Source organism: Lagenorhynchus albirostris, chromosome 9 (assembly GCF_949774975.1).
Source record: "Lagenorhynchus albirostris chromosome 9, mLagAlb1.1, whole genome shotgun sequence".
NCBI lineage: Eukaryota > Metazoa > Chordata > Mammalia > Artiodactyla > Delphinidae > Lagenorhynchus > Lagenorhynchus albirostris.
This window is the reverse complement of record NC_083103.1, coordinates 93033945-93044069: the sequence shown is the minus strand read 5'-3', so window position 1 is coordinate 93044069 and position 10125 is coordinate 93033945. Positions and strand designations below refer to the sequence as shown.

General features: G+C 48.3%; 1 protein-coding gene across 2 annotated transcripts; it reads left to right on the top strand.

The window, feature by feature from the left end:
• Positions 1 to 427: 427 nt before the first annotated feature.
• ZPR1 (ZPR1 zinc finger) lies at positions 428 to 9672 on the top strand. Of its 2 annotated transcripts, XM_060160434.1 has the most exons (14): positions 428 to 639; positions 821 to 982; positions 1431 to 1521; positions 1900 to 1970; positions 2619 to 2705; positions 2862 to 2984; positions 3331 to 3378; positions 3536 to 3602; positions 4020 to 4090; positions 4752 to 4841; positions 5305 to 5415; positions 6086 to 6172; positions 8166 to 8231; positions 9044 to 9672. In XM_060160434.1, exons 1-14 carry the CDS (start codon positions 469 to 471, stop codon positions 9176 to 9178), a joined length of 1380 nt encoding a protein of 459 aa, XP_060016417.1. In that variant the 5' UTR covers positions 428 to 468; the 3' UTR covers positions 9179 to 9672. The 2 variants fall into 2 exon arrangements, with proteins under 2 accessions (XP_060016417.1, XP_060016418.1); XM_060160435.1 differs by lacking the exon at positions 5305 to 5415.
• Positions 9673 to 10125: the final 453 nt, after the last annotated feature.

Sequence of the window (10125 nt, the reverse complement as noted above, 5' to 3'; positions counted from 1 at the left end):
AGACAGATTGAGGGACTAAGGGAGGGTGATCTAGAGCCTAGGCAGCATCTGGCCCAACGGCGGATCCAAGCAAACCCAGGGAGGAGCGCGCCTCCTCAGGGATACAGACGGACGGCCAGGCCCCTTGCCGTCAAGCCTCTCGTAGTTAGACTTGTGGACTAATAGTTAGAACCCAGTATGGCGGAGCTATTGCAAAGGAGCAAAAAACTGCCCTGGGTCTGAGAGGACGCCCTGGGGGCAGTGACGCCTGAATTGAGGTGGAGGCAAAGCCTGGATCCGGCTGGCTTTGGAAGTCTGGACCGAATAATCCCGGCAACTGGAAAACCGCGTGTCAGGTACTGTTCCCCGAGGGGAGTCCTCGGCCTCTTTAAGGATGGGCGGGGCGGTAGCTGGCGGAAGTGCCGGAGGAAGGGGTGGGGCCAAGAGAGGCGCAGAAGACCGAAGTTGGGGCCTGAGCAGCGCGTGGTCATGTTGGCCAGTGGGGCTGTGGATCCTGGCCTCCCGGCGGCTGCTGCCGCCCCCTCGCCCGTCCAGACCCGACAGCCCGGGACGGGGCACTTGTTCCGGCCTATTAGCGCTGATGACGAGGAGCAGCAGCCTACCGAGATCGAATCGCTGTGCATGAACTGCTACCGTAATGTGAGGCGGGGGCGCGGCCACGGGCGGCTGGAGGGTTGGTTTGAGGAGGGGAGGAGCGGGGGTCGGCGACCTGGCCAGGCTGGTCCAGTTGGGGACCCGGAGGCGAGGCACGCCCGGGGGTCAGTAGATGGGGGATGGGGGTTTCATTGGTTCTTTGCCTAACTGTCTTCTGCTTCCCTAGGGCATGACGCGCCTCCTGCTCACCGAGATTCCCTTCTTTAGAGAAATAATCGTGAGCTCCTTTTCCTGCGAGCACTGTGGCTGGAACAACACGGAGATCCAGTCGGCAGGCAGGATACAGGACCAGGGAGTGCGCTATACTTTGACCGTCAGGGCCCAGGAGGTGAGAGGAGCCCAGAGCAGTTACCCTAGTGTCCTAGAGAAAGCTTGGGGACTGGAGTCATAGCTCTGGTCCAGGTGGTCGGACCTCAAATAAATCCACTTAAGTGTTCAAGCCTCAGTTTCCTCCTTTGTAAAATGGCGTTGGTGCTGTCATCTGCTCAGGTGAGGTAAGACTTGTGAAAGCGCTTTGTAAACTTTGTCAGAAAGTATCAAATGAGCAGTAGTTATGAATAGTACTCTCATCGTTTGGGTAGCTGGTTTTCACATCAAGGTACTATTCCGCAGGAGTAGTCCGGACTCCCCCTAGTGGAGAGAGGAAGAGACAGCTGGGCTGGGGCCTCTGAGGGTGGTGGTTGCCGGGGTGGGTGGGGGGGGGCACTCTGTTATTTCCTGAGAAGAACCTGTATTGTTGAGACCTCTGTGGACTGAAGGTTTTTCTTTCTGCCCAGGACATGAACAGAGAAGTAGTGAAGACTGACTCTGCCACCACAAGGATCCCAGAGCTGGATTTTGAAATTCCTGCCTTCAGCCAGAAAGGAGGTAAGTTTAAGGTCAGAGTGTTTGCACTGTTCATGCCTAGCTCAAATCTTACTTTCTTGCAAAACTCCTGGTACCAGGCCTAGTGGCTAGTGTGTGGGTTTGGCCACATCATTGTGATCTTCATTGGTTTAACATAAACAGAAAGCTTAGGGGAAGCAGCTTAAGATAGTATTGGGTTGGCCAAAAGCTTCGTCCGGGTTTTTCCACATCATCTTACAGAAAAACCAGAATGAGTTAGAGGTGAATGGAACCTTGTTCCCTGCCTCCTTATTTTACAGGTGAAATCAAGGCCCAGAGGGTTCAAGTGAACTGCCCAGGGTCCTGCAGGCACTTGATAGCGAAGTGAAGACTGACCAGTCTTTTGTTCTTCCTCACCAGCTCTGACTACTGTTGAAGGATTGATCAGCCGTGCCGTCTCTGGCCTGGAGCTGGATCAGCCCTCACGAAGGGTGAGCTGGGGTTTTCTGATGGCGGCAGCTCAAGGAAAAATTATTTATGTACACTTGTTCCCCTTCCCACGTGGCTGAGCTGTCTCTGATTGAATGTTGGAGAACTTTGTGGGGAAGCACACAGCGATGTTATAGCTGCCTGGATGTTGCATATGCTGTACCACTATTCCTTTCCACTTCCCCTCCCCCACTGTACATTGAGGCCTCTTCCCAGACAGACACTGTAACATTGCCTCCAAGGACCCTTTCCTGATATTCTTGGGCTTATCTGTGCTTCCTGAGTGTTCCATTGTATCTTATGTTTATTATGACATGTCATATATACATATATATATATGTATGAAATAATATAATTGCAAATTTAGTCATCTGTCGTCTTAACTGGCTGTGGAGCCCCATGAGAGGGCTCTGGTTCATTTACTGTTATCTATAACCTGGCACAAATGCCTGGACTCAATGGCTGAATGAGTGAGACAATGAGGCTCATCTGGCACCGCCCATAAACTTCAAACTAATTTGCTACCTCTTATCGTGAAGCCTGAGTCTCTGTTCCCAGTCACACTAAGACAGGTGGTGGCTTCCTGTCGGAAGTGATGGGGGCATAAATTCTATCCCCAGGGCTGATCTTTTACTCTTTGTTCCTGTCAGGCGAATGAAGAAGCCACGGCTGAAAGAATTGATGAGTTCATTGTCAAACTGAAGGAGCTAAAGCAAGTGGCCTCTCCTTTCACCCTGGTGAGTACTGAGGGACTCCAGGTGCCCTAGATTTAGGGTAGGAGGGACCATTAAGACAGTCTGAGATTTTTCTGTGGTGCCTCTGTGGTCTGATGGTAGGTGGAGGATCGTACATGATTTCTTGTTATAACTGCTCTCTCGTTACCCATCTGTTAGATCATTGATGATCCCTCAGGGAACAGCTTTGTGGAAAACCCACATGCTCCCCGGAAAGATGATGCCCTGGTGATCACACACTATAATCGGACTCTACAGCAGGAAGAGATGCTGGGGCTCCAGGTAAGTGCCCTGAAGAAGCCAGAAGAATGCTCTGGAATTATCTTGCACTCCGATTGCTGGGAGTCAGTGGGAACTTATTTTGCTGCTGCCGCCCTGTGTACGCTATCTCAGCATGTGTGTGCCTCCCCTCTAGCTCACTTAAGGACTTTGGGACAGCAGTGGCTGTGATCCTATCCTAAGCTCTGTTCTTCCCTTGCCTGGGGCTTTGCTTTCCAACTTCTCTGTTAAACCCACGAGGTGGCAGCTGACGTAAGCAAGCCAGAGCATTTTCTCTCACTCTGGGGCAGGGTGTTGGCGAGGCTGAGGTCTGTGTGCCAACGTATGATTTGCATCTCTGCTACTTTAGGCAGAGGAACCAGAAGAGAAACCAGAAGAGGAAGATCTCAGAAACGAAGTGAGTCACATTGGCAACTGTGGAGGAAGGAGCAGAGTGGTGGGCTGAGACTGACGCTGTTCACGGGTGGCCGCCAGTGTACCAGCTGAATGTCTTCAGCCTGAGCAGGCTTCACCTGCTTGGGAGGGCTCACTCTACGTCCCCTGTTGTGTTCCAGGTGCTCCAGTTCAACACCAACTGCCCGGAATGCAATGCTCCAGCCCAGACCAACATGAAGCTAGTTCGTATCTTTTGTCGGGCAGTTGGGTTGCTCTTCATCTGACTCAGGCATGAAGATTATATTCAAGGTGGAGAGTACTCCCTTCAGGGAAAGCACAAGGCTTTATTCCGAGCGATGAGAGGGATGTTGCCTTTGATGAGACCGTGCACCTTGGCTTTTGGGTTCAAAGAGAGAATTAGGCCATGGTCTCTAGGCTCCTGCGTGTGGCCTGAGCCATGTCATCAAACACTGATGAACAGCGATCGCCGTGGGTGGTGACCTTGCCCTCTTCTGGGGGGCTGTCTGAGTTAGGCTGCTTCTTGTGATCTCTTTCCTGCAGTCCTGGGACCAGCAGCTGTGTGTTTGTGGGGTTCGGATTTGTTCTTCCCCACAGGGTGGTCTTGCTGTCCTGGAAGCAGATTTCCTTAATTCCATCTTCCAGAAATTCCCCACTTTAAGGAGGTTATCATCATGGCTACCAACTGCGAGAACTGCGGCCATCGGACCAATGAGGTGGGTGGGCTTCATCGTTTGGGAAGAGTAGCTTTCATCCTTTCTGAAGCTGCTTAGGGTGAGGAGCTCTTGAACTAGAAATTAGCTTAGGGAAGAAAAGTTAGAGATAGCATAACTTGTTGAAGACATTCAAAGTTGGTTATATGGAAGAGAGAGAACTACTTTTTGACCTACAGCTCAGAGGGGTGGAAGAGCAGGGAGGCAGATTTTGACTCAGTAATAAAAAACTTTCAAGGTCTATCTGAATATAGAGTGGGCTGCCTTGGAGGGTTGTAAATTCCCTTTTCCTGAGTGTATTCACGCATAAGCTGTTTCAATTCTTAAACCAGAAAATTATAAAGGGAATCTACACACTAGTTGCAGTTGGAAGTCCCTTTCAGCCCCAAGAGTCATTTTTTTAACCGTGAATTCGTTTCTTGGCAATCTGGGGTGAATCTTTGGCAGGCTGCCGGTGCTGGGCACTCTGCTTCTGGCCAGCTTTCAGTGATTTTGGTTTGGGTGACTGCTGCCACTGTTGGTTTAGAAAGCACTGTCCTTGGTAGCCATTAGTGGGCCTGATTGGAGGTCCAAGCCTACTCCCCCAGCCCTTCCGGGTCTCCCCGCACCAGGTGAGGATGGGTGTCTCCTCTGCTGCTGCTCCTGGCACTGCTGTCTGTTGCAGGTGAAATCTGGAGGCGCAGTAGAGCCCTTGGGCACCAGGATCACCTTCTACATCACTGATCCCTCAGATATGACTCGAGACCTGCTCAAGGTAACAACCTGCTTGGGGAAGTGACTATCCTCTGCACGTGGCTGTCTCTGTCGAGGGGGAATTTGTCTTTTCTCAATCATATCCTGGCGTTGTGAAGTACCTCCTTACTTCCTTGGGTTTGAGGATCCCTGAGCAGAGTTAATCCATGGTAGGAAGTGCAGATTCAGAAGGTGACCCCTAAGCTCTTTCTGATGACTTGGCAGCCTTTTGCCTCTAGTGTCTGTGAGGGCCCTTGTTTCTGATCTCTAATGACAGGATGTCTGCTGGAGCCATGACTCAGAATGCCCCCTTTTAAGGTTGGTTCTAGGAGTGAGTCTAGCTTTAATTGGAGATTCAGAGAAAACTGGGACAGCTGACTTTGTCCCCAGATTATCACTGGTGGTACTAATTTGGCAGGAGGACTCTGGTTAGCTTTCTCTAGCAGCTCCTGATTTAAAGCCTAATTTGATCTCTCATCTCACAGTCCGAGACATGTAGTATGGAAATCCCAGAGCTGGAATTTGAACTGGGAATGGCTGTCCTTGGGGGCAAGTTCACCACACTGGAGGGGATACTGAAGGACATCCGGGAACTGGTGAGTCCCCTGAGTATAGTGCATGGCATCTTCCGCAGTGCAGCTGTGGGGAAGGGGCTGGAAGGCTGCAAAGGTCCTAGTTTTTGGAGCTGATAACTGAGGTTTCTTTGCTTTAAAGCTGATTTGAGAGGCTTAAATATTATTTTGGATTGTGATGATAAGTTTGTTGGAAATTCAGAATGGAAATTCTCGCACCTAATTCTGGGCTGATGTAGATATTTTGCGGTTTTGGGTAAGTCATTTATTTCACTGTAAAATGGGGTCATGAGGGTCCTTCCAGCACCTAAAAAAGTCCCGAACATACATATATATGTGTGTGTTGACTTAACCCATATGTTTATCCTCTTAATGAATCATTTTGCTTAACTGGTTATCAGTCGTCGGGCATTTTGTCTTTGTAAATTATACTTTATTTTGCACTTCTTCCAATGAGGACTAGAGATCATATTTAAGAACATTTCTATAGTTTTTGTTTCATGTTGCCCGTTATCATCTTGGCAGATTAATTCACACGGTTTTAGGGGTGGCCGCCTAGGTCAGAAAGGCGGTGCGGCACAAATGGCGACCAAGCTTCCCTGACAGGCACCCCTGTCACCCCGCACCAGGTTTATGGTTAAGCCTATCAAACATGGAGCCAGTATTCTAGCAGTTTGGATGCCATTTATTGCAGGTGACCAAGAACCCTTTCACACTGGGCGACAGTTCCAGTCCTGGCCGGACAGAGAAACTGCAGGAGTTTAGCCAGAAGTTGAACCAGGTGAGAGGACTCTGGCCGGTCAGTGCTTGTGGTCCTGGGGCTCCAGTGAACAAGAAGCTGCATACCCTTTCTTGCCACATGTAAACATCTAACCGACATGTTGGGTATTCTCTTGGTTTCTGATATCCCATGCCATCTCCTTTCTTGGTTTTCTCCCTTTTTTCTGTTGGAGCCTCTTCTCCAGTAGCTTCTTAAGAAAATGCATGGGAAGTAAAATTTCTGGGACTTTGCATGTCTGAAAATTTTTTTATTCCACCTTTTTTTTAAAATTCATATTTTAATTTTGGCTGCACTGAGTCTTCGTTGCTGCACACGGGCTTTCTGTAGCTGCGGTGAGCGGGGGCTACCCTTCCTTGTGGTGTGCGGGCTTCCCATTGCGGTGGCTTCTCTTGTGGAACACGGGGTCCAGGCACATGGGCTTCAGTAGTTGTGGCACGTGGGCTCAGTAGTTGTGGTTCACGGGCTCTAGAGTGCAGACTCAGTAGCTGTGGTGCACGGGCTTAGTTGCTCCGCGGCATGTGGGATCTTCCCGGACCAGGACTCAAACCTGGGTCCCTTGCATTGGCAGGCGGATTCTTATCCAGTGCGCCACCAGGGAAGTCCTTATTCTACTCTTATATTAGATTAATGGCTGGGAATAGAATTCTAGGATGGAAATAATTTTTTATCAGAATTTCTAAGGTCTTCCAGTTTCCCACTAATGTCTTTCAGTTTCCCAGTTTGGCTGTTGAGAAGTTTGAAGGCATTCTGATTCCCTGTCTTTTGTTTGTGACCTATTCTTGCGATACTTTTGTGTCCCCTGTGATGTAAAATTTCAGGATGTGACTTGGTGTACGTGGGTCAATTTTCAACCATTGTCGCTAAGCACTTGGTGGGTTCTTTGAATCTGGAAACTCATGTGGCTCAGTTCTAGGAAGCTTTTAAAAAGTATTCTATTGCTTCCCCTCTGTTCTCTCTTTCTGAAATCCCTATGTTTTGGATGTTAGACTGACTTGTCTGGTCTTCTGTAATTTACTTATTTTTTTGTCCTGTTTTCAGTTTCTTGGTGTTTGCTCTACTCTTGGAGATTATCTTAATTTTCCAACCCTTCAATTGAGTTTTTCATTTCCACTGACATTTTTATTTTCCAAGTGGCTTTTGGTCTTTCAATACTTTCTCCTCCTTTTAAAAAAGTAGCATCCTGTTGTTTTAAGGATGTAGTATTTTTTTCTCTTTGAGAATATTAATTTTGGGTTTGTTTTTTTTTTGACGTTTTATTTTCCTCGCATAGTTTCCATTTCCTCTTAAGGTTTTTTTTCCCATTTGATTTCTGTCTTTCAATATTACGGGCTTTGCTCAGATGTCTGGTAGTCATTGGTTGTCTATTTAAAAGTAGAGGACTAAAACATCTGAGTGGGGTGAGTCTTGCTGACGTTGGGCTCGTTGGAGGGGGATTTAGCTTGGCCATTTTGTTGAGGTAACTCCAGTGCCAGAGTTGTTAGGTGTTTCCTCTTGGGCTGGTCAGATTCCCATCAGTGGGTGTTCCGTTTCCTGTCTTGAGGGTGGAGGCTTGGCTGGCAGTGTTCTGAGAGCTGAGTGTGGGAAGAGGGCTGGGGTGTGTGTATGTCTGTTTCCAATAAGGGTACATTGACTTCTGTTCTTGATTTCTTTCCCTCTACCCTCAACTGGGCGAGTGTCCCCCTGTCCATAGTGTGCTGTGGTAACTTCTCCACAGAATTCTCTTTTATTGGGGTGGGGCAAGGGCAGTCGTTGGTCTGTTTGGAATGGGAGAGGAGATTGGGGATGCCGGATTGCTTCTTAAATAGCTGTGAAACAGTCTTTATTTTAGATTCTCTCCACTCCACCTCTAGAGGCACCTTCATTTCACCAATTCTTAAAACTTTGGGGGATTCTGCAGTGTAAATTGGGTTGGTTTCTGTGTGGCAGACATAGTCCCTTCCTGCCAGCAGCTATGTAAGATTTACATGCTCATGCTGTATTCTGTCTCCCTTAGATCATTGAGGGTAACATGAAGGCCCACTTTGTTATGGATGATCCAGCAGGAAACAGCTACTTGCAGGTACTGTAGACCTTCCCTGGTATTTCACAGAGATATCTTTTCTGACCTTCCTTAAATATGTATCATTTCTCCAGAAACTGAGAGACTTAATTCTAAATGAACTGCTTTTTATCAAGGAACCTTTTAGCAGAAATTGGAACATAAGAGAGGAAGGGGGAAGGTGTATGGGACAGTAAGTGTGTGTCAAGAGGGGGAAAAAGGAGACTCCCAGGTTCCTTCTTCCTCTAGTCTAGCTCGAGTCCCAGCTCTGAGTCCAGCAGTGGCATTTTCATTTTGCAAATCTGACTGTGGATTGAGGAGAAATGGTGCCTTGTCCAGAGGCCAAGACGGGAAAAGGCTTTAAGCTGACTAGGGAGATACTCTGGTGATTAACAGTAACTTTAACATTTATTGAGCAGTTATTATGGGTCAGGCAAAACTGTTCTAAGGTCTCTCCACTGTTAAGACTATGCTACTCTCTTCGTAAGAAGGTGCAGATAGAAAGTTTTTCTCCCTGCAGTCCCACTTCTAGCCCATGTGGGTTCTGTTGCTGCCCACGAGTTGAGCCTAGCCATGGGGTGTTGGAGGCCCTTAAAAAGAGAATAAAGGGACTTCCTTGGTGGTCCAGTGGTTAGGACTCTGCTTCCACTGCAGGGGGCGCACGTTCAATCCCCGGTCAGGGAATTAAGATCCCGCATGGCGTGCAGCCAAAAACAAAAAAAAAGGAATAAACACCTCCTTAAGGTCCTGGGAAAGTGGGAATTGGAAGCTGTCTGGGGGGGTGGGGGTGGCAGGATGGCACAGGCACTGATGGTCTGTCCTTGGCCTTGCAGAACGTGTACGCACCAGAAGATGATCCTGAGATGAAGGTGGAGCACTATAATCGCACATTTGACCAAAACGAGGAACTGGGGCTCAATGACATGAAGACGGAGGGCTATGAGACAGGTCTGGCTTCCCAGCGGTAGCCGTGGGTGGTTCCCGGCCAGCCTCCAGTGCTGCTCAGACCGCGGGGTTATTTATTGCTATTGGAAAAGACTGGAGTGGCCTCCCCACCAGGCCTTGCCCATGTGGGGAGGACACCTGGTCTGAGTCAGAGATCTGAGCACAATTTCTGAACAGTTTGTGACGGAAACGCAAGCCTCTTGGGTTACTTGACCTTGTTTTGGAGGATTTGAATTGGCCTGCGAAGAAACCCAGAAATGAACCCTCAGGCATGTCATTGTCATTTTTTTCCTATAAAGTCTTTACCCTCCCTCCACACAATGCTCTCTCATGTCAAGTTGGAACTCTGAAGAGCTGGAGAAGGTGAAGACAGCTACGTCTGGAGTTTGGAAGTTGGTTTGGGTGTATAAAATACTGACTCTCAACAGGAAGAGAGTCTTCTGAGGGGAGGGAGTCTAGGACAGGTGAAGAAGTTCTCATTAAAATGGTGGCTTTCAAACAGCACTGGCCTCTGAAATCACTCTGTCCTTGTTTTATTATTATTTATTATTATTTTATTTTTATTTTGCACTCTGTCCTTGTTTGTTATGCTGGTAGAATTCAACCTCCTGAAGAACATTTTCTCCGGTGTGGCTACTGTAATTTGGGGACTGGAGCTGGCATTTCACTCATTCCTTCAATAGATGTTTGAGTGCTTGCTTTGTGCCTGGCACATCATAGAACTGAACAAAATAAAGCTCTGCTTTCACGGAGCTTCGTGTAGTGGGGAAAATTGGCAAACAGAGTGGGTGGGGGGTTGACAAGAAACCAACGAGTAGAACAGTGTCAGATTAATCACCATGTTATGGAGGAATGTCAAGCAGGGAAGGGGTTTGGGTAGTGCCAGGGAAGGTGGGGCATTAGCTTTATTAGATGGAACTGCAGAGACAGGGCAAAACTTAGACCATGCCACTGGTTGTGAATGCATTTG